We start from the raw sequence: 20,159 nt of genomic DNA, 5'->3' as shown, positions 1-20,159 counted from the left end.
CGCTCCGGGAAGGGCGGAGCGGTGCCCCCCGCAGGCTCCAGGCAGGCAGCCAAAGTACCGGGGCTGCGCGGCACCGCCCGAGCCGCGGCCGCCGGCGGGGAGGCGGCGCCACCGGAACGCGACGGGACCGGGCGGGCGCGGGCCGCGGTGCCGGTCGGTACCGCAGAGCCGCCGCTCCGCCCGCGGCGGGATGGGGCTCCAGCCGGGGCTGCGGGGCACGGCCAGGGCGGGCGGGCCGATAGCCCCGGGTCGGGGCGGGTCTGATCCGATCCCGGCCCCGGCCCCGGCCCCGGCCCCGGCCCCATCCCCATCCCCATCCCCATCCCGGCCCCGGCCCTCCCCGGCCGCTTCCGCCTTTTCGTCACGTGACGGGCGCAACCCGGCGCGACGCCGACGCTCAGGGCCCGGGCGCCGCTTCGTGACGCCATGACGCAGCGTTACGGCGCTTTCTCCATGACCCCTCCGCGGAAAAAAGTAGTCCCCAGCGGAGCACCGAGGCCTTTCCCGGCCCGCGGGCGGCGGGAAGCGCCGCTCAGTTCCGGGAGCCGGTGGCGGCCGGAGCGAGAAGCGCGTCCCCGCGGCGGCGACCGCGCCGGGCGGGGCGGAGGCCGCGGTAAATAGTTCCGGCGCGGGGGCCCCCGCGGCCGTACCGCTGCGCGGCGCGAGGGCGGGGGGGCATGGCGGCCGCCGTGATGCCGGCTCCGGCGGAGGCGCGGCGGGGCCGCGGTGGGCCGGGTGAGGGCGCGGGCTCGGCGGGCGGGCGGCGGCGGCGGGTCCCCTCGCCCCGCCGTGGCGGCGGCTCCCCTGCCCCGGCGCACCGGGGCCGCCCCGCCGTGTGCGCGCGCGCGGAGGCGGCGGGGGGGACCCCGTGGCAAGATGGCGGCGGGGGCCGGGCAGGGCCGCGGGGCATGACGGGACCGGCGGCGCCGCGCGGCGCCGGGGCCCCCCGCGAGGGCGGCCGGGCCCCCCCGGGCATGGCGCGGCGGCGGCCCCGGGCCCTCCGCGGGCGCTGCGGGGGGCGGCCCCCGGGCCGGGCCGCGCGGAGCCGCCGCGCCGCGGGCCGGGCCCGTCGCAGCGGGCGGCGCCGCCCGGGGCGGCGGGCAGCGGGCGGCGGGCGGCGGCCCTGACGGCGCGGCCTCCCCCCAGGTCGGGCCTAGGCGGCCCCGGCGGGGCGGGCATGGAGGAGAATGCGGTGGAGAGCAGCAGCGACGCGGCTCCGCAGGCGGCGCGGGAGGAGCCCTCCGAGAGCGGCCTGGGCGTCGGCAGCTCGGAGGCCGTGTCGGCGGACAGCAGCGATGCCGCCGCGGCCCCCGGCCCCCTCTCCCGAGCGGCTGACTCCGGCGTGGGGCAGAGCTCCGACAGCAGCGGCGTCTCCTTGGTAGGAGCGGGCGGGGAAGACGGGGCGGCGGTGGGCGGGGGGAGGGTAGAGCGACCGCGGCTCCGGTTCCGGAGAGTTTCTCTGGATCTCCCTGGCGAGCTGGGCTCGGAAGCCTCAGCAGGCGCTGCCACACCGGTCTGGGGTCTGCTGGCCGGCCGGAGGGGCAGAGCTCTCCTTGGTAGCCTGAGCAGCCCTGGAGGTCCTGGGACCTTGGCAGTGCCAAAGGAATTGCCCTCGTGCCTTTCCTGGCGGTTCTGCGGGATGCACCGGTGTCGTTTGCAGATGCTGGTTCCCCCGAGCGCCTGGACCGGTGAAGGTATCTCAGCTGAGCTCTTCTGGCCACTCTTTTTTTCTGCCAGGAAGAGGTGTCGGAGAGCAGCTCTAGCACAGATGTCATTCCCCGGGTCTACCTGCCAGATTCATCTTCCGTCGCCCAGTCCACCTTGGTCTCCAGTGTCTCCACCGTGAGCCAGTCCATCATGGTGTCGGAGTCCCCACAAGTCCTGGTCCACTCCAGCGTCATCACTGATGGAGCCACGATTGTGTCAGACTCCACTGCATCCACTTCCTCGGACCTAGGCTCTGCCATCGACAAAATCATCGAGTCCACGATTGGACCTGACATCATCCAGAGTAAGTGTGTGCTCCCAGCTGCTCGCGTGGGCGGGACACTTGCCCGCTCTCCCTCCGGAGCGCCCTGCGTGCACGTGGGTCGGGGTGCAGAGGCTGGGGGAGGGAGCCACTGCTGCACTAGGCCTTGAGAGGTGCGAGAACATAGACGTGTGCGTATGTGTGCACCTCCATCAGTGGGGGTTTCTCTTCTTGCCTTACTGCAGTAGCTGGAGGGTTTGATGAGGAGCTCGTGGCTGCTGCCAGGCAGCCCTCCCCCCATCAGGCTGCTCCTTCAGCTATGGCACAGGCAGCCCAGGGCAGGCTCTGTCCGTGGAGCCAGACCTTTCTCACCCCTTCCCGCTTGTGTCTGAACCCGGGAGAGCTCCAGTGACTCCACAGCCCCCACCCCTAACACTCACCACTCACTCTCCTTTCCTCCCAGGCTGCATCGCTGTGACCAGCGCAGAGGATGGTGGGGCAGAGACTACGCAGTACCTCATTCTGCAAGGCCCTGATGATGGTAAGGGTGTGCCCTGGGGCGGCCGGCTGTGGCTGTCTCTGCCTCTGAGCCTGTTCTGCAGGAGTGGGGCCTGGAGCGGGTATCCCAGTGACATTGGCCGCAGTGCCTGTGCCGGAGTCCCCGTGGATGTGCTGACTGTTGGGAGCTTGTTACTGAGCTTGTGTTCAGCCCTGTGCCCCAGGTGTGGGTGCAGCCTGGATGCGGGTGAGGGTCTGCTCCTTGGCTGAGCTGGTTCTGGTGTTTCAGGTGCTCCCATGGTTTCCCAGATGGCCACCTCTGCTCTAGCCAATAGCTTGGCAATAGAAGCTGTTGCTGATGGACCTACCTCCACATGCCTTGACCAGCCTGGTCCTTCACACCCTTCCGAGCAGTTGGAAGTGCTGGAGCTGCCCACACAGCCAGATCAGGCCCGAGAGGCGGATGGTGGGGAGGAGCTGGACCAGCCAGACATGGACACCCTGGAAGAGATGATGGAGGTGGTGGTGGTGCAGCAGTTCAAGTGCAAGATGTGTCAGTACAAGAGCATCTCCAAGAAAACGCTAATTAACCACATGAAAGAACGGCACTTCCAGCCAGGTGTGTGCTGAGGGCTGAGGAAAACTGATCTTGCTGCAGAGGGGATCTGCTCTCTGCGGCAGAAAAACAAGGAGAGGTGTATGAGTGCAAGGCCTTGTGCCGCCACGCAGTCTGGTAAAGAGTTTTCCTTCTCTGCGGCAGTGGGTTCAGCTCTGGCTTTGAAGAAAGGGCAGCCACGAAAGGCGGAATCTGCTCCAAAAACTGCAGAGGAGGAGGTTCCAGAAGAAGAAGAAGATGACGATATCATGGATGCTGGTGCTATTGATGATCCTGAAGGTAGGACAGGTCCTCGCCACACCTTACGTAGCTTAGTCTTTTCCCAGTCTCTCTCTGACGTTTCGGGCCGCTTGCAGAGGACAGTGACTACAACCCAGCTGAAGATGAGCCCCGTGGTCGACAGCCCAAGTACAGCCGCACTGTCCCCACGTCCAGCGAGGAGAGGCCGCGGCGACGCCCGGGGAGGCCCCGCAAGTTCCCTCGTCTGGAGGACATGCCCCAGGACGTGTCCGAAGGTGAAGGAAGCGGGAGGCAGCAGCCCTGCGCTGGGCTGAAGCAAGGAGTGGTACGTGAGCTCCTGGGAGCCCCAGGGAGGGTGTGTGACAAAGCTGTGCTGTGTTCCGCTGCGCAGGAGGGGAGGTGGAGCCCCTAGTGACATCCCAGAGCACGCCGAGCTGTGAGCTGCAGAACTCGGAAGCGGCCAGTTCCTCTGGCCTGGACAACGGGACCGGCGAGAGCCTGGCGGAGCCCAGCATCAGCCAGTCCGACTCGGAGAACAAGGACCCTTCCTCCAACACCGGCCCCGAGGAGGGAGACATCATCCCCAGGAGGCGAGGGCGGCCCTCCCGCCGCTTCCTGGGCAAGAAATACCGCAAGTACATGGGGCACAGGTGAGGGGTGTGTGCCGAGCCGGTGCTGGGCCCTCTGGCCTGTGCCCAGGGCCGGTCCAGCCCCCGTTTGCCACCGCAGCTCTGAGCCCCAGTCCTGTTTCCGCAGGTACTACTACAAGTCACCCAAGCCCCTGATGAGGCCCTACCTGTGCCGGATCTGCGGCTCACGTTTCCTCACGCACGATGATCTGCGTTTCCACGTCAACTCGCACGAGGCCAATGACCCGCAGCTCTTCAAGTGTCTCCAGTGCAGCTACCGCTCCCGGCGCTGGTCCTCCCTCAAGGTGAGCACCGTCTGTCCTCCTCCCATACCCGTGAGGGTGGTCGGTAGCCCCAGGTCTCACGGCTCCCACTCCGTTTCTCGCAGGAACACATGTTCAACCACGTGGGCAGCAAGCCCTACAAGTGCGAGGAGTGCAGTTACACCAGCGTGTACAAGAAGGACGTCATCCGGCACTCCGCGGTGCACAGCCGGGACAGGTAAGGGAAGCGCAGTCCTGCAGACTGTCTTGCAGGCCGACTGAATGGCGCCAACACTGTCCCTCCTGCCCTGGGAAGGCAGCCACAGCTGCCCCTTCCCCTGGCCTCTGGCCCTGTCCAAAATGGGTGGTTTTGGTGTCTGAGTATGGGAGAGCTCGGACTTGGGCTGTGGCTGACGCAACGGGGGTTTTCTTCTTTCTTTTTCAGGAAAAAGAGAGCTGATCCGGTGAGTTTGAGTACCCTGTGGGCTTGTCTCTCTTGTTACATGAGAAAAAGGCATGTCTGGGTCTTCCACAAATTCTTGGTGCCTCGTTGAAGGCAGTGTTTCTGGATCGCCTGAGGAAGGGCAGCCCAGGTCCTGCAGTGGGGAGAGGGTTAGGAAACTGGGGAGCCCCTCCCAGACGAGCTCACCTTCGTGCTCTCCCTCCAGCCCCCAAAGCTGAACTCCTTCCCGTGCCCCGTGTGCAACCGTGTGTACCCCATGCAGAAGAGGCTTACGCAGCACATGAAGACGCACAGCACGGAGAAGCCACACATGTGTGACAAGGTGGGGTGGGGGCACAGCCTGGGCAGGGGCTGGTGGCGAGTGGGGCTGGACGGGAAGCGACCACCGCTTTGCTTTGTTCTGCTGCAGTGCGGGAAGTCCTTTAAGAAGCGCTACACCTTCAAGATGCACCTGCTGACACACATCCAGGCCATTGCCAACCGCAGGTAGGAGCCTGGCAGCAGCCTGCGGCGTGCCCTGGGAGAGCCCGTGTCCTGGCTCCTCCTCGGAGGGAGAACAGAAGGTCCCTGCTGCCCGTGTGACGGGCAATGTCGTCCTGGCAGGTTCAAGTGTGAGTTCTGTGACTACGTCTGCGAGGACAAGAAGGTCCTGCTGAACCACCAGCTGTCGCACATGAACGACAAGCCCTACAAGTGCAGCTTCTGCAAGTACTCCACCTTCCGTGAGGACTTCCTGGTCTCGCACATGGCTGTCAAGCACACGGGTGAGAGGAGCTGCCCGTCTGCCCCGTGCCCCAACATCCTGCACCCCTGCCTCTCCAGGAGGCAGTCAGAGCCTGTCTGCCCTCTCTGCTCTCCCCTGGGGATCCCCTGCTTGATTCCCACCTCCCGTGTCCTGCAGGAGGGAAGCCGTTTGCGTGCGAGTTCTGTCACTTCACCACCAAGCACAAGAAGAACCTGCGCCTCCACGTGCACTGCCGCCACGCCGACTCCTTTGAGGAGTGGGCACAGAGGCACCCCGAGGAGCCGCCCTGCCGCCGCCGCCCCTTCTTCACCCTGCAGCAGATCGAGGAGCTGAAGCAGCAGCACAGCCAGGTGCAGGCCCCGGCTGAGCCAGAGGCCAGTCCACCGGTGAGTGCCGTTGCCTGCGCGCCAGCTCCTCCTGGTGCTCACCGGCCCCAGCCACGCTGTCAGCTCGCTCTCTCACACAGGTGCCTCCTGGCCCCGTCACCTATCGCGCCGTCCAGGCTGTCCCGACAGCAGAGCCCCCCATACTCTCGCAGGATTCCCTGGGAGGGGCCACCATCATTTATGAGCAAGGCGAGTGAGCTCCCAGGGAAGGGGGTGAGGATGGGGAGGAGGTCGGCGAGCACGTGCCTGACTCTCTCCTTTGGACCCCAACAGACGTGGCCGGATCAGCAGAACTGGCCACGCAGACTGCCCTGGATCTCCTGCTGAACATGAGCGCTCAGCGAGAGCTGGCCACGGGCTCGCTGCAGGTGAGGAGGACTGGGGGGGGGTGGCAGGGGGAGGCTTCCCAGCTCTCCACAGTGCCCAGCCCCGTTCTGCTTCAGGGGTGCCTTGCCTTCCTCCCGCTGAGCTGCTGTCCCCTCCGCAGGTGGCAGTGGTGAAGCCGGGTGATTCAGGAGAGGCGCAGGCCCCCTGTGAGCCACAGGCGCAGGAGGAGGGGGCAGAGATGGACCCTGAGGAGCAGCAGCAGCAGCAGAAGTTGGTGACGCTGCACATGACAGAGCCTGGAGAGACGCTGGTGCAGGAGGCTTACGAGGAGGCGACCCTGGGTGGCTCGGAGCTGCAGCAGATCACTATCCCCTTTGGTGGGACGACAGAGTACAGCATCATCGCGCCCATCAGCGAGGAGATTCAGGCTCCAGGCACGCTGTACAGGTCAGCTGTATGGGAGGAGTGGGGAGACGGGGGCGCTTCTGACCTTAGATGAGGAGGCTTTAGTGGTGAGGAGGACAAGGCAGATTGTGATCCTCCCTGACCCTGTCCTCTCCAGCAGTGAGGAAGAGAGCCCTGCGGAGACCTCCCACGCAGTCGTGGTGAGCGAAGCTGTGATGACAGAGGAGGCCCTGAAGGACCAGAGCAGTCGCTATATCATGTCGTCCGGCGTCCCGGGGAGCCAATTCCATCACGTTGAGGTAAGGAGCTGAGCTTCTCTCCCTGTCTCGGCAGCAGTGTGAGCAGGTGTGACTGGGTGTTTCTCTCGCAGCCCCTCAGCGGGGACACTGCCTTCCCCTCACCTGCGGAGGGCCAGGAGGCACAGCCCGCCGGCGTCAAGTGGCCCCTGGTGCAGTGTGTCACCAGGCAGCTCCAGAAGGACTCGTCTTTATCCTCAGCCTCCGAGGGGCAGGAAATCTCATCCCCAAAGGTCAAGTGGCCTACGCTCCAAGGCATGGCCAAGAAGCTCTCATGCAAGGTTCCCACAGCCAAGAAGCTCTCGTGCAAGATTTCCACAGCCAAAAAGTTTTCCTGCAAGATTTGCACAGCCATGTTCACTGGGAGAGCGGAAATGGAGAGTCACAAGAGAGCCCACATTGGGCCCAGCACCTTCAAGTGTCCCGACTGCCCGTTCACGGCAGCCCTCTGGCCGGAGGTTCGGGTAGGTTCCCTGGCACAGAGCAGCCCTGGGAACAAGAGGTTTGGAGAAACGGGGACATTCTGACCCTGCGCTTGTCCTTCTGCTCCCAGAGCCACATGGTCCAGCACGCCAGCCTTCGGCCTCACAAGTGCACCCACTGCAGCTTCGCCTCCAAGAACAAGAAGGACCTGCGCAGGCACATGCTGACGCACACCAACGAGAAGCCCTTCATCTGCCAGATCTGCGGGCAGAGGTGAGTGAAGCCTGCTGGGTTGTTGCTGCTTCGAGAGATCCTGTGCATTCTCCAGCGCCCAAGAGGAGATGGGATATTGGCAAGGAGCTGGCGGCCCTGACCCGACCCCCGGCAGCAGTCCCCTGGTAGAGGGCACTCTGCCCTTGAGAACAGTTCCTGCTGCGGCTGGTCCCAGCTTTGTCTCCAAGGAACTTCTGCACAGGGAGGTGCAGTACATGGGCACTGACGGGAATATTTTGGGAGCTGGACAGGCCATGTTGTAGGATGTGCTCGTGGCACCTGTGGCCGGGGTCTCTGCAGAGAGCACAGAGACCCTGTGCTGCCCGTGGCAAACTCGACCTTGCCCTGTTCCTCCCGTAGGTTCAACCGTAATGGGCACCTCAAGTTCCACATGCAGCGTTTGCACAGCTCGGAGGGGAAGAGGCCGGGGGCGCCGGCAGCTGCCGCCCAGCAGACCATCATACTGAACAGCGACGAGGACACGCTGGCCACCCTGCAGAGTAAGAGCTGGCCCTGAGGCCAGGGCTGAGCCGTGGGTTCCCCATGGCCGCAGCCCCATGCAGGGGTTCACCAGCCTGTGGGCCAAGCAGGACTGAGGAGGGTCAGGCCAGGAGATTCCTGCTGAAGGTTGGCATCACCAGCGGCAGCAGGACCCAGCGGGTGCAGAGACGAGGGGGCTGGGCGCTCTCCTGGTGAGGGGCTGACTTGTGGTTGTGGGCAGAACCAGGGGTGCCGTGTTTCCTCCAGGCAGGTCCCAGTAGATCAGTGCGTTGCAGGAGCAGCGGCGCTGTGAGCAGCTCGTGGCTGAAACGGGACGCAGAGTTTGCAGTCCGATGTGGGGGTTGTGTTTTGCCCACAGTGGCCTCTAGTTTCCTTCATGTTGGAAGAGTTTGGTTTAGCTTCTGAGCTCTGTGAGCGTCATGCGCTCCTCGCTGGGACGGGCACCTGGCAGGGGCTGCTCGGGAGCGGGGCCGGCCGGCAGCTCCAGCAGTGCCCACATGGTCTGTCTCTGCGTTCCAGCGGCTCTGCAGTCTGGCCAGGCCGTGCTGGCTCCCGAGCGGCTGCAGCAGGCCCTGGGGCAGGAGCACATCATCGTTGCACAAGAGCAGAGCGTCACGAGCCAGGTGAGTGGGGCCCATCGGTTTTGTCCTCCTGCCCTGTGCGGCTGCTCCCCGCGGGCCGTGTGGGCTCCCTCCTCGGAGGGCTGGTGGCCAGGCCCACCCCCACTGACAGCGCGGGGCTCTTGCTGCCCCGCAGGAGGAGGCTGCCTACATCCAGGAGATCACAACTGCCGATGGACAGACAGTACAGCACTTAGTGACCTCTGACAACCAGGTGAGTCCTAGGAACCAAAAGATTCCGTGCAGCTGGAGCGGGGAGAGCTGAGGGCAGTGGGGAGAGGTGAGGTGGAAACAGGTGCAGAAGACAGACAAGAACCAGCGCTGTTGTAGTGTGGGGGGGTGCGCAGTGGCGACCTTTTTTTGGGTCTGAATCCCTGTGTTTGCAGGTTCAGTACATCATTGCCCAGGATGGTGTGCAGCACTTGCTTCCCCATGAGTATGTCGTTGTCCCAGAGGGACATCATATCCAGGTAAGCCTCAGGCTGTCCGCTCCCCTTGCGTGGTGGTTGGGGCTCGTGAGGGTGCTGTGTGGGGCTTGGCCGCCTCCTGCTCCCTGGGGCTTGCTCTGTTCCGAGCCAAAGCTTTGTTGAGGGGTAGGGACACCCGCTAGCCCTAACGCAGCCTCGCTGCGGCTCTCGTCCCCAGGTACAGGATGGTCAGATCACCCACATCCAGTACGAACAGGGCAGCCAGTTCCTCCAGGAGCCACAGGTGAGGGGCCAGGCATGGGGCTAGAGCGGAATGGGCTCTGAGCACACAGCCGGAGAGGGAGGGATGTGCTGTAGAAGGTGCACGTGGGTTGGTGACTCACTGCAGCAGCTGTGGCCAGAGCAGCACTCCGGAGGGACGCTCCCCAGTGCTGGACTCTCCTCTCCTCCCTGCAGATCCAGTACATGCCTGTCTCACCTGAGCAGCAGCTCGTCACCCAGGCGCAGCTGGAGGCAGCTGCACACTCAGCAGTCTCAGGTAGGACCAGGGCCGAGCTCTGGTGTAGCTCCGGCAGTCCCGTCTCCCTCTGCGTCTGGGGGTGCCGGTCCTGCCGGGCAGTTCGCGATGCCCGTTAGCAGCTGCTGAGATGCCATGGTCTCGGCCCAGCGCTGCCTGCAGAGGCTGCTCGTTGGCTGCAGCTGGGGGGCCTGGCAGGGCAGCCGTGCAGCCACCTTTGGTGGCAGGGCTGGGGTAGGTGAGGCCAGACTGGCACCGTGCTGCCTGCCTGCCTGTCATTCTGGGCAGCCGCCAGCCTTGGCGACTGAGGGGAGATTTTCGCTGGACCCAGCGTGTCCGTTCTGGAAAGGTACTGGCTCCCTTCCGCTGGAGGCCAGTTGGGTGCTGGGAGGCGCAGCAGCTTTCACAGGGTGGAGACACCCTGGTGTAGTGAGCAACCTGGTATAGTGGAGGGTGTCCCTGCCCATGGCATGGGGCTTGGAACTGGATGATCTTTGAGGTCCCTTCCAACCCAAACCATTCTGTGATTCTGTGTCTGTCTGCGGAGTTCACCAGAGCCAGGCTCCTTGCTGGAGCCCCGTGCGAGCGTGGTGGCCCTTGTGCTCACATCCTGCACCTGCCTGTTCCCGCGGGGGGAAGGTGGCAAATGTGGAGGGGGGCCTGGCACAGCCGCCCGCTCTCCGCTGCCCTTGGACGCGAGGTGGCACTGACCCCTCTCCTCTGCAGCAGTGGCTGATGCTGCCATGGCCCAGGCGCAGGGCGTCTTCACCGCCGAGGCGACGGCTGAGCAGATCCAGCAGCAGATCCAGCAGATCCACTACGACGTCATCACGCTGGCGGAGTAGCACCGGGGCCAGGCCCAGCTGGTGCTGGCACACCCGGGCTGAGCAGGACCGCGGCACCAGGCAGGAGCCTCCTCAGCCAGCAGTTGCCTTATTGCTTCGGGGCTACGAGGGATGTGCCTGAGCGTGCCGTGGTGGGGACGTGCTGCTGCTCAGCCGGGTGCCCGGAGGGTCCTGCGCGTCCTCCCCGGCACAGGCAGCGTCTCCAGCAGGGACTGCTCTGCAGCCGAGGTGCTGAGACAGACTGAGCGGTGGCAGCGCTCCGGTGAGGCCGATCTTGCCTGTTGCACTTGATGGTCTGAAATCCCTTTTCCTGAGTCGTGTCCGTGTGGGCCAAACTCGGATCAGCATCTGCCTGGCACGCGAGGATCCTGGGAGAGCCCCGGGGCCGAGCACAGCCGCGCGGTGCGGTGTGAGGTGCGTGCAGCCGCGCTCCCCGCTCCGCGGCTGTGGGGTGTGCAGTCCTGGCGGGAGGGCAGCCATCCCTCCCTCGGCTTCCCCGGCCTGCAGGCAGGCAGCAGTAGGGCTTTGGACTGGAGGAACCCGGAGCAGGAGGAAGCAGAGGTGGAAAACGTTCTATTTTCCTTCTGAGGAGGGATGGACTCTCGAGTGGGCTCTTGGGCGGTTGCGGGAGCGGTTCGGCTCTGACTTTCTCAAGCTTTGACTGTGCTTATGAATAAAAAGGGATGGAAGCCTGTGTCAGCGCTGCCTGGGGGGGCTGTGGTCCTGCACCCCCCCACTCCCGGAGCCCGGCCTGGGGCTGGGCAGGGCGCCACTGCCAGATGCGGCTGCCCTGCGCTGTCGGCTTCCTCCTGCCTCAGTGACCTTGGCTGCTGGGGAGTGAGCCGGGCGGCTGGGACAAGGGAGGGTTTGGGGCTGGAGTCAGGAAATCAACCGAGTGGTAAACAGCCGAAATCCCGTGTAACTCGGTCCCAAACTACACATGCCGCCCCTCCCTGAGCGGCTTGTCGGGAGGTATTACATGTGATTATAACAGCTAATCTCAGAGTTTTAGTTCTGTGCTTCTGCATTAAACTGATTATCTGTGGAGGGGAAAAAGGCCTGCACCCACCCAACTTGGGCATGAGCTTCTGTGAGGCTGGAGCCCTGTGGCTGCGGCACTGGCACGGTGCAGTCGGCGGGCGCGCAGCTGGGTCCCGGTCTGGCTCTGCAGGGGACGGGGATGGCACCGGGGCTTGTGCTGCAAACACGGAGCCTTTGTTCTGCCCAAAACGACAGCAGCACCCTCCCTCCCTGGCTGCGGGGTGCCTGCTGGCCCCAGGGAGCCCACTGCTTGTCTCTTGCCTCTGGGCTGCAGGCAGCAGCCTCCCTGGGGGCCGGGCACCCGGGCTGGACCCCCCAACTGTCCTGCCCAGACGGGGAAATGGGGTGTGGGTGGCCCTGCAGCTCCCCTGGGCAGCAGCCTTGGCCATGGGTGGTGGGGCTGTGTCACGGCCGTGGCTCTGTCCCACTGCCTCTGTCCTGCTGCCTGTGTGTCCAGCTGCAGCCCTGTCCGTGCCGGTGCCTGTCGGGCCACAGTTCAGTTGGCATCCAGCTGTGTCTGCCCTGCCACGCCAGGCACTGGCTGCGACCCTCCCTCTCCAGCTGTGCCACACAGGGTTAAGGCACGCCGCAGCAATCCGTGGGCGCTTTCCTAGATTACAGCCCCATTATCTGATAAAGCGGATCCGCACCGCCGGTGGTGCCGATTAGGGTTGGAGGAGTCCCGTGGGGACAAGGTTACCGGGCTGCTGTGGGCCATGGCCAGGGCTGGGCACAGCCGTCCCCTCCCAGCCGGTGGCACAGGCTCCTGGCTGCCCTGCGGCTTCCACGCCGGGGGCTGCTGAGAGCACAGGACCAGCCCGAGGTGGGGATGGAGGGGACCGGGGGCACCGGGCCGCTGGTGTGGGGAGCTCTGGGTGCTGCTGGGGCTCTGGCCGTGGGGCACGGCGGGGCTGTGGGGTCTCAGGGTCCCTCAGCCCTGGCACCTTGGCCCTGGGACCTTCTGCTGTCACCTGGGGGGGGCGCCTGAGGGAGCCCGAGGATGCCACAGGGCTCATTAGCACCAGTGACCTTCCCCTTCTCGTCCCCGGCCAGCGCTAAGCGGGTTTGTTACATATTTAATATCCTGAGAGCGTTATTAGTCGGTATTTAATGACGGATACAACCTGTGGGATAATCCCAGTCTGAGCAGGGAGGCGCGGTGGCAGGAGCCAGGCAGCTCGGGGGGTCGTGGGCTCTTAGGGCCCCTCGTGCAGCTGCCCACCGCTGCCCTGCCCGCCCGCTGCCCCGGCTCTGACAGCGGGCAGGAACACGCTGGTGCCTGTGGGGCTGAGTCTCCGCCCAGGCAAAGGGTCCCTGGTCATCCCTGGGGCTGCAGGGCCCCTTCCCCTTTGCCCCTCTGTGCCCGGAATGCAGCTGTGGGCACAGCAGCGCTGGGGCTTGGGCAAGGACCTGGCCAAGCCAGAGGTGGAGCGGGCTCCGGGGCAGCACCTCACACCGCCTGCATCCTGCCAGGCTGTGCCCGAGTTCTCTCGCCAGCCCCACACCTCCAGCCCAGCCACTGTGGGGTGGGGGGCTCTGCCCACACCCACCCTGGGGCCAGCTCAGGGCTGGGGTCAAGGATGGGGACCGATGGCACTGGGCAGTAGAGCTCTGCGTGTGCTGTGTCCCACGTGCGCCCCGTGCGTGCTGTGTCCCCGTGTCCGTGGGTCCGTAAGGCCCATGTGGGTCCCATGCACCAGTCCCCCGTGCTTGCTGCACCCCATCCCTGGGGGCTGTTCTGGGGCCACGCAGGGTCAGGGGACTGGAGGGACTGGGGTCCTGGCGGGGACCCTGGACATGTCGCGGCTGGTGGGAGGCAGGTGGGCAGGCTGCTCCCCGCCAGTCCCTGCCCAAGACGAGCTGGGGAGGGGGTGGTATCGGCTGCCCCAGATCCCTGCTGCCACTCTCGTGGGTGCTAATACCCCCTAATCAGCTGCCAGTCACCGCGGACCCTGGCAGCTATAAAAGGCGCGGGAGCAGCTCCCCGGCTCCTCTCCCTGCAGCATGGCAGCTCCTCGGGGCAAGGGGAGCCCAGGGCAAGAGCCGGGGGGCTGCGGGGGGCCCTGGGGAGCCCTGCAGGGGACACCCCAAGCCCTGCTGCCCTGCCCCTGGCCCGTGCTGGCCAGTTACAGCCTGCTGCCGACCCCCCTGAGCCTCCTGGCACCCTCGGTAAGTGCCGCACAGCAGCTCCTGGGGGACTGGGATGTGGGACCCCTCCCGGGACCAGGCTGGGGCTGGGTGGGATGGTCGGGGTGAGGGCTGGGGAGTAGCTATCCCAGGTTCCCTGAACACCCACCCCCCCCCCCCCACGCACCCTCCTGCACGCCGGCTCCTTGGGAGGTGCAGTGCCAGCAAGGGCGAGGACGAGGATGGGCAGGACCCAGCTCTACCTCTTCCCACCTACGAAGGGCCAAGCCCCCATGTCCCCCAGCCCCTCTCCTGCAGCCGCGGGTGCCCCCTCACCCCGTCCTGCCCTGACACCCCTGTCCCCCTCCAGGTCTCACCGGCCCATGAGATGCCCCCGGGGCTCTTGCCCAGCGCCGGGCTCTGCCCACCCTGCTGCCGGCAGCCTCTGCCCATGGAGCCGGGGCGGGCGAAGGCGGCAGCCGCACGGGAGAGCACCGGGGCGCTGAAGGCCTGGCTGGCACGGCACCCCAGGAACCCCTACCCCAGCAAGGGGGAGAAAGTGATGCTGGCTGTGGTCAGCCGGATGAGCCTCACCCAGGTCTCCACCTGGTTCGCCAACGCCCGCCGGCGCCTCAAGAAGGAGAACAAGGCGGAATGGGCACCGCGCGGCACCTCAGACGGCGAAGACAGCGAGGGCGAGGGGGCTCTGCCAGCAGCTCCCCCCGGCCCTGGCCCCAGCGCCGTGCAGGATGGGTGCAGGAGCAGCCCCGATGGGGAGCCAGGGCCTGGGCAGGGCAAGCAGCCTCAGAAACCCAAGATCTGGAGCGTGGCGGCGATGCTGGCATCTCCTCCTGGTGAGACCGGGTGCCCCGCGGGGCTGCCACCGGTGCCAGAGCAGGGGTAGGGCTGGGGCAGTTGTGCCCTGTCCCCGAGAGCCAGGTGGGGTCTGGGGCTGTGGCCACGGGGAGGGGACAGTCCTGTGGCTGGGCAGGGCAGACGGCCATGAGACCCAGCAGCTGCCCGGAAAAGGGGAGCAGAAGGTGTGGGCAGGGAGGGATGTGGGGCACTAATAAAAGTGACTGTCTTGGACCTCCTGGTGCTGCCTGTCTGTGACGGCGTTGCCTGCAGGGATGCGGGGTTGCCTACGGAGATATGGGGGTGCCTGTGGGGATGCAGGGGTGCCTGCGGGGCATCTCCGCTGCCAGTGCTGCTGTGGATGGCTCCACCACCCCGGGGAGCCGGGCAGGTCCTGCCCCGAGCCCCTCAGGCTGCCCTTTGTCCAGCCCCGCGCTGCCCCAAGTGGGACCCTCCTGCCCACCCGGGCAGGCTGCCGGTGGTTCGCCAGTCCTGCTGCCACCAGCTACGGTCCCCAAGTGGGGTCCCCCCATTCAGCAGACAAAGACCTGCAGCGTTTCCATCCTGACGCCTCCGCCCCTTCCCCCTCGCTGGACGTCCGGGGTCACCCGTGGGGTGGGCTCACGTGTGGGGTGAAGCACTGGGGTGGCTGTCACTGGCGGCACAGTGCTGTGCCATGGGGCAGCACAGGCAGGGACACGCGGGGGCAGGGACAGGCGTTCACGGCGACACACGGGAGGCACAGCCGATGAAGGGGGTGGGAGGGAGCAGCAGCGCCCATCCGCTCACGGAACGGGACATCGGCTGCGGGGACCAGCTCTGTGCAGCCCCAGGGAGACAAGTGGGGCCAGGGGAGCTGGGCAGGGAGAGGAGGGGGGACCGGGAGCCCTGGGGAAGCACAGACTTGGGGTAGAGCTGTGTGCTGGTTTTTAATGTTCCTAAGAACTAGGAAACAGAAATCAAAAATAGACTTTGCTCTTCTCGATAAAAGTAATAAAATGGTTAGCGGTGTTAAATTAATCCTTACAAAACAAAACCCGAGGAGGTTAAATAAAGCCCGGAGGCTCTGCATAAAAACCACAACGACTACAAAACAGCTGCAAAGACGTCTTTACACACCAAGGGAACTCCTCTTCTCCGCTCCTCCCCTCTACGGCACACAGTGTCGGCGAACACAGGACACACATGTGGGAAAGAAACACGGATGTGATGGGAGCGGCCGCGCGAGGAGCACGGGCGCCACGGACAGAACTATTTACACTATGGACACGGAGCTGTGCGGGTGCCGGTCCGGCCGCAGGAGTCCCCGGGCTCTGCCCGCCCTTCTCCTGCCGGTGCGGGGCCGCGGCCAGCTGCCGGGGCCCCTCCGGCCGCGGCGCTACGCGCCAAGCACTCGCGCTTTCTTAGTTGGGGGTTCATCTCCTGGCTGGTGCTTTGCTCTTGGCCCAGCTCCTTATCTTTGTCTGCTATGGAGGAAGAGGAGGACGAGGGTCCAGCCTGAATGCTTGTAGGCTGCATCGAGCTCTGCAGCTGCTCCGGCGTGGGCTCCCGCTTGGCAAAGCCCACGCTGTTCTGCAAAGGAAGGCAACAGGCGCTCAGCATCTCCCTGTGGTCCAGGCACACGGCCAGGCTGTGGGTCAGCTGTGGGTCAGGGAATGCCCGTACCCCAGGGGACAACGCTCCAAAGTGCCCAAAGACTCCCTGACACAGGCACAGGGCTCGGCCGCACAGAGTCAGGAGTGGGGGAACCCGAAGACCTCCCGGCACAGACACTGGCAGAGGCTGTAGACAATGCAGAGGAGGAGGGTGGAGGGCACTAGGCTGACCAGGACGATGCCCAGGCTGTGGTGCTCGATGAGCAGGAGGTAGATGCCGAAGGGCAGGGAGCTGAAGTAGAGGAGGCAGAGGACACCCAGGATGAAGCGGGGGACAGCTCGCCAGCCCCAGGAGCGACACTTCTGCCCCGGGCTATGGCAGGGCAGTGTGCCCAGGCTGGTGGGGCGGTATAGCCGCACCACCTCCAGCTCGCCCAAGCTCTCTGGCGGGGCCACATCCTCCGGCACCTCCAGGATGGTGACGACCAGGCAGTCGGAGCCAGGTGCGGGCTCCAGCACGCTGGGGCAGAGGAGGACCTCGGGGGACTGGGGAGGACCCCGCTTCTTGGCTGGCTCACGGCCTGTCAGTAGTGCCAGCGCCTCGCCGTCGTCCTGCAGCTGCTGCACATCCCCGCCGGGCACCGGGCTCTGCTGGCGGCAGAAAGGGCAGCGGAACTGGTGGGGTGACGCGTCCCCCAGCACCACCATCTTGCGCAGGCACTTGGCACAGAGGCGGTGGCCGCAGCGGAGCAGCTTGGGTCTGCGGGCACGGGCATCGTAGCGGCTGTAGCAGATCTTGCACTCCAGCTCGGGGGCCGTGAGCGTCAGCACCTGCGGCCCCCGCTCCCCGTCCTGCTGGGCCATGCTCCCGGAGGGCTGCCGGGGGGGCTGGGGGAGAGAGAAGCCGCCGTGAGCGAGGGCTTGAGGGGCGAGTTCCCGGGCCCTGCTGCACCCCACAGCCTGGTCCCGGTCAGCGCCTTGGGCTCCGTGGCACAGCGGGGCCGGGGGAGCGGGCACCGGCAGCAGCCCCCTCCGGGGCCGGCACGGCCCGGCTCTAACCACCGGCTGGTGCCGCCGGCGCCGGGACTCGCCCCCTCTCCGGCCCCCGCGTCTTTCCCAGGGGACGGGACCGGCTCCGGGGCCGCTCCGTGCCGCAGGGCGGGGGCCCCGGGTCCCGGGAGGGGCTGCGCCTGCACGTTCCCCGGGGCCGCCTCCGGGCACGGGGCTCCGCCGGCCGCACGGACCACTCTGCCCCGCAGCCCCCCCCCGCCCGCCCACGTCGCTGAGCAGCGGGGCGAGGGGGTTCCCCGCCCGCGCCCGCCCGTACCTGCGGTCCGCGCCGGGGCTCCGGGGTGGGACGCAGCCGCGGGTCGGTCCCCGGCCCTGCGGCCCCGTCCGCGGCGGCGGGCGGGCTGCCGGCGGCGGCGCGCGCCCCATGGAGCGGCGTGGGGCGCGGTGCCCGCCGCGCTGCGGAGGCAGCCCCGGCGCAGGGGCCGCCAGCATCCGCCGCGCCGTCGGCCTGGCAACGCCGAGCGGGGGGCGGGTGCTCGGCCGGGGCCGGGGCCGGCGGCGTGCGGAGCCCCCCGGGACAGAGCCAGGCCCGCCCGCGCCGGGAGGGCACAGCTGGGGCAGCGCGGGCCCCCGCCGGGCCGCAGCGGGTCGGTGCGGGGGTGGGGGTCGGTGCGGCTCCCTGCGGCCCCGCAGCCCCGGGCAGCCCTGAGGATGCTCCTTCCCCGTCTGGGCGCTGCAGCCCCCGGCCCGGGGAGGGGGCGGCCGCAGAGCGGGGTCCCGAGGGCCCCCGCAGCGCGGGCTGACCCCCTGCCCTTCCCCGGCCTGGGAACAGGCGGCTCCTGCTCTGCCCCAGGCAGAGAAGCTGCTTCAGGCACGGAGAGCCCAGCGGGGAGGGCTCTGCCCACCCGTCCCGGGCATCCCGGGGCACAGAGAAATGCTCGGCACCGCCTGCGCGTGCCCAGCCACCCCACCACACTCCGGCACCCCGGGGAGCCAGGGCCGGGGGCACTGGGGTGCCGGAGCACCCACGGGAGCCAGGCTGGGCACAGCCGAGCCCTTGTCACATCCCTCTCCATGGCTGGGTCTCCCCAGCCTGTGCCAAATCCCCCCCCAGCTGCAGCCCTTGCAGGGGTGTTTCCAGCAGCCCCGTGGGGCAGCATCTGCCAGAGACCCTCCCCGCTGCCCAGGGCTGGAGCCCAGCTGGCAGCACTGAGTCCTCCCCAGCGAGGACAGGGCAAACCTCACTCCTGCTGCGCAGGAACGGCAGTGGCCGCACACCACGGCTGGCAGCACTATTGGGGGGCAATGGCGGGGTCTCCATGCAGCGACAGCCGACCCCGGGACACGCCTGAGCCCGGGCGCTGCAGAGGGTTTCCAGCCCCTTGTTGGGACAGGGTCACCTCTTGCTGCTCTCGGCCCCTCGGAGCGCAGGACAGGGTGTCTATGCCCCTTAACAAGAAAACTCCTTTTCTCCACGCAGGGTTCCACGCTGTTCGCTGAGCTCTGTGAAGTGCCCAGGTAATTGCTGCCCACGCCCCGGCCAGTGCAGTGCTGGGCTGCAGCTCCAGCCTGCGCCAGAGCAGCCACCTGGGCTGGAGCTGTGTTAGCGACGGGCCCGTTCATTCAAGTCATCTGGCAAAGTCTGAAGGAGTTTTTATTCCAGGGGACCAGGGAACGTTCCGCTCCCCATGTGACTGCTTACCTTGTCCTCCCCCAGTCCTGCTTGTACACCCACCCTTCCCAGCTGTGTGCCCCAGCTGTCTCCACCACCACAGCCCCTTACCCAGCTCGACCTGGCCTCAGTCACCTGCCCTTGGCACAGGCTCAGCTGGGCACTGAGCAGTCCTGGGCGCTAAGGGGTGGCCACTGCTGAGTGTCTCGGTGGGAAGTGGCACATCCCATCTTGCCACTCTGGGCTCATGGGGGTGCCCAGCGCTGGCTGGTCCCGCTGCCTTGAGGATCGGGCAGCTCAGTCCCACGAGCAGAACCTGCTCCTTGCTCCGGCCACCCACCCCCGGCCCCTTCACCTGCTGTTGCTTCATCCTTGTGCTCCTCCAGAGCCAGATCCCACTGACCGATGCCACCGGGGCTCGGCTTCCGGCACGCTCCTGCAATTAAACACGTCACAAGATAACTGGTCATCACCCAAGGGAGCAGACAAAGGACTCAGTGAGGACAGACTGACCATGGAGCAGGTCTGCTGACACTTCCCAGCATCGAGGTGTGTCTCTGGTCACCTGCACTTCAGGAGCCGCCTGCCTTGGCTCAAAATAACAAATAAAAGGAACAAAAGGCTTTACAAACTGCTGCTTTCACTGTCAGAGCTCCCGCCTGTCCCAAGTGCTGTTACAGGTCAATGACCTCGTCGTCTCTGCTGGTGAAAGCATCCCTGGAGAGCTGCGGAGACACTGGGAGCCGGCTGAGCAGGCAGCGCGCGGGGCTGGGCAGTTCCTGCCCGCCGCAGAGCAGCACCAGCACCGCTGTGGCACCGGTGCTGCTGGCCACAGAGCCACGTGCTCTACCCGGAACCAGGATCCACAGCACTTCCTCACCTCCCGGCTTTCAGCCAATAAACCTCCCGACCTGTTCGGGCTGTGCCAAGAAACGGCCCTGCGAGGCTGCGCTGCAGGCTGCCGGGCAACGCCAACCCACCCCGCAGCTGTTTTCCTTTGGGACAGCAAAACCCAGTGGGGCACGACAGGCTTCCACGGTGGCTGCGGCCCGTCCAGAGGCAGAGGGGGCTCTAAAGGTAAGGCTGGGAAATTCCCAAACCCCCGAAACGCTGGGCCAGGGAACCACCATGGCTTTTGACCTGCAGAGCTGCCCTCGCCTCGTCAGGCCAGAAGAGACTGGTGGTAGTGGGAAACGGCCCTTTGACCCAGCAGCCAGCAATGGGGTGAGACCGACGGCTGGAAGCCGGAGCAAGACCAGCCCAGCGGGGGACGGCCTGCGCTTTGCGAGCGCGGTGCGTTGGCCCCCACACCGCTCCACCAGGAAACGCCCCCTCGCCACGGACATCCCCCCCAAGCCAGCGTCAGGGACTGCCCACAGCAACGCCCAGCCAGGCTCTCTCCCCACCGCATCGG

The 20,159-nt window shown here is 66.4% G+C and overlaps 3 protein-coding genes across 7 annotated transcripts; 2 read left to right on the top strand and 1 right to left on the bottom strand.

The window, feature by feature from the left end:
* The first annotated feature begins 1,141 nt into the window (after nt 1-1,141).
* Nucleotides 1,142-11,239, top strand: ZNF335 (zinc finger protein 335). Of its 5 annotated transcripts, none has more exons than XM_086622851.1 (27): nt 1,142-1,378; nt 1,738-2,011; nt 2,433-2,510; nt 2,757-3,086; nt 3,228-3,362; nt 3,440-3,598; nt 3,715-3,973; nt 4,080-4,257; nt 4,341-4,453; nt 4,661-4,679; nt 4,884-5,000; nt 5,088-5,164; nt 5,282-5,442; nt 5,580-5,809; nt 5,890-5,998; nt 6,083-6,177; nt 6,297-6,583; nt 6,699-6,840; nt 6,912-7,301; nt 7,391-7,533; nt 7,894-8,033; nt 8,554-8,657; nt 8,791-8,868; nt 9,041-9,124; nt 9,300-9,365; nt 9,539-9,620; nt 10,326-11,239. In XM_086622851.1, exons 1-27 carry the CDS (start codon nt 1,178-1,180, stop codon nt 10,442-10,444), a joined length of 4,170 nt encoding a protein of 1,389 aa, XP_086478977.1. In that variant the 5' UTR covers nt 1,142-1,177; the 3' UTR covers nt 10,445-11,239. The 5 variants fall into 5 exon arrangements, with proteins under 5 accessions (XP_086478977.1, XP_086478973.1, XP_086478972.1 ...); XM_086622847.1 differs by having other exon boundaries at nt 1,178-1,378; nt 6,702-6,840; XM_086622846.1 differs by having other exon boundaries at nt 1,178-1,378; nt 8,767-8,868.
* A 2,250-nt stretch (nt 11,240-13,489) lies between these two features.
* On the top strand, nt 13,490-14,516 carry LOC147527541 (uncharacterized). The gene is made up of 2 exons (XM_086623181.1): nt 13,490-13,654; nt 13,983-14,516. The coding sequence occupies exons 1-2, from the start codon at nt 13,490-13,492 to the stop codon at nt 14,514-14,516; spliced, it is 699 nt and encodes a 232-aa protein (XP_086479307.1).
* Nucleotides 14,517-16,200: 1,684 nt separating this feature from the next.
* Nucleotides 16,201-16,926, bottom strand: LOC147527540 (E3 ubiquitin-protein ligase RNF182-like). The gene has a single exon (XM_086623097.1). It carries the CDS (start codon nt 16,924-16,926, stop codon nt 16,201-16,203), a length of 726 nt encoding a protein of 241 aa, XP_086479223.1.
* Between the last annotated feature and the right edge of the window lie 3,233 nt (nt 16,927-20,159).

This window comes from Tauraco erythrolophus, chromosome 18 (genome assembly GCF_009769465.1).
Source record: "Tauraco erythrolophus isolate bTauEry1 chromosome 18, bTauEry1.pri, whole genome shotgun sequence".
NCBI classification, from domain to species: domain Eukaryota; kingdom Metazoa; phylum Chordata; class Aves; order Musophagiformes; family Musophagidae; genus Tauraco; species Tauraco erythrolophus.
Note: the sequence above shows the minus strand (reverse complement) of the source record. Positions and strands in the feature narration are given on the sequence as shown.

What these genes read in the sequence shown, in the direction of transcription:
- ZNF335 (XM_086622846.1), top strand. Translation starts at nt 1,178, where the DNA reads ATGGAGGAGAATGCGGTGGAGAGCAGCAGCGACGCGGCTCCGCAGGCG. An exon ending in CAGGCCATTGCCAACCGCAG is followed by an intron (nt 5,165 to 5,281) that starts GTAGGAGCCTGG and finishes TCGTCCTGGCAG; the next exon opens with GTTCAAGTGTGAGTTCTGTG. An exon ending in TGCACACTCAGCAGTCTCAG is followed by an intron (nt 9,621 to 10,325) that starts GTAGGACCAGGG and finishes TCTCCTCTGCAG; the next exon opens with CAGTGGCTGATGCTGCCATG.
- LOC147527541 (XM_086623181.1), top strand. Translation starts at nt 13,490, where the DNA reads ATGGCAGCTCCTCGGGGCAAGGGGAGCCCAGGGCAAGAGCCGGGGGGC. An exon ending in TGAGCCTCCTGGCACCCTCG is followed by an intron (nt 13,655 to 13,982) that starts GTAAGTGCCGCA and finishes GTCCCCCTCCAG; the next exon opens with GTCTCACCGGCCCATGAGAT.
- LOC147527540 (XM_086623097.1), bottom strand. Translation starts at nt 16,926, where the DNA reads ATGGCCCAGCAGGACGGGGAGCGGGGGCCGCAGGTGCTGACGCTCACG.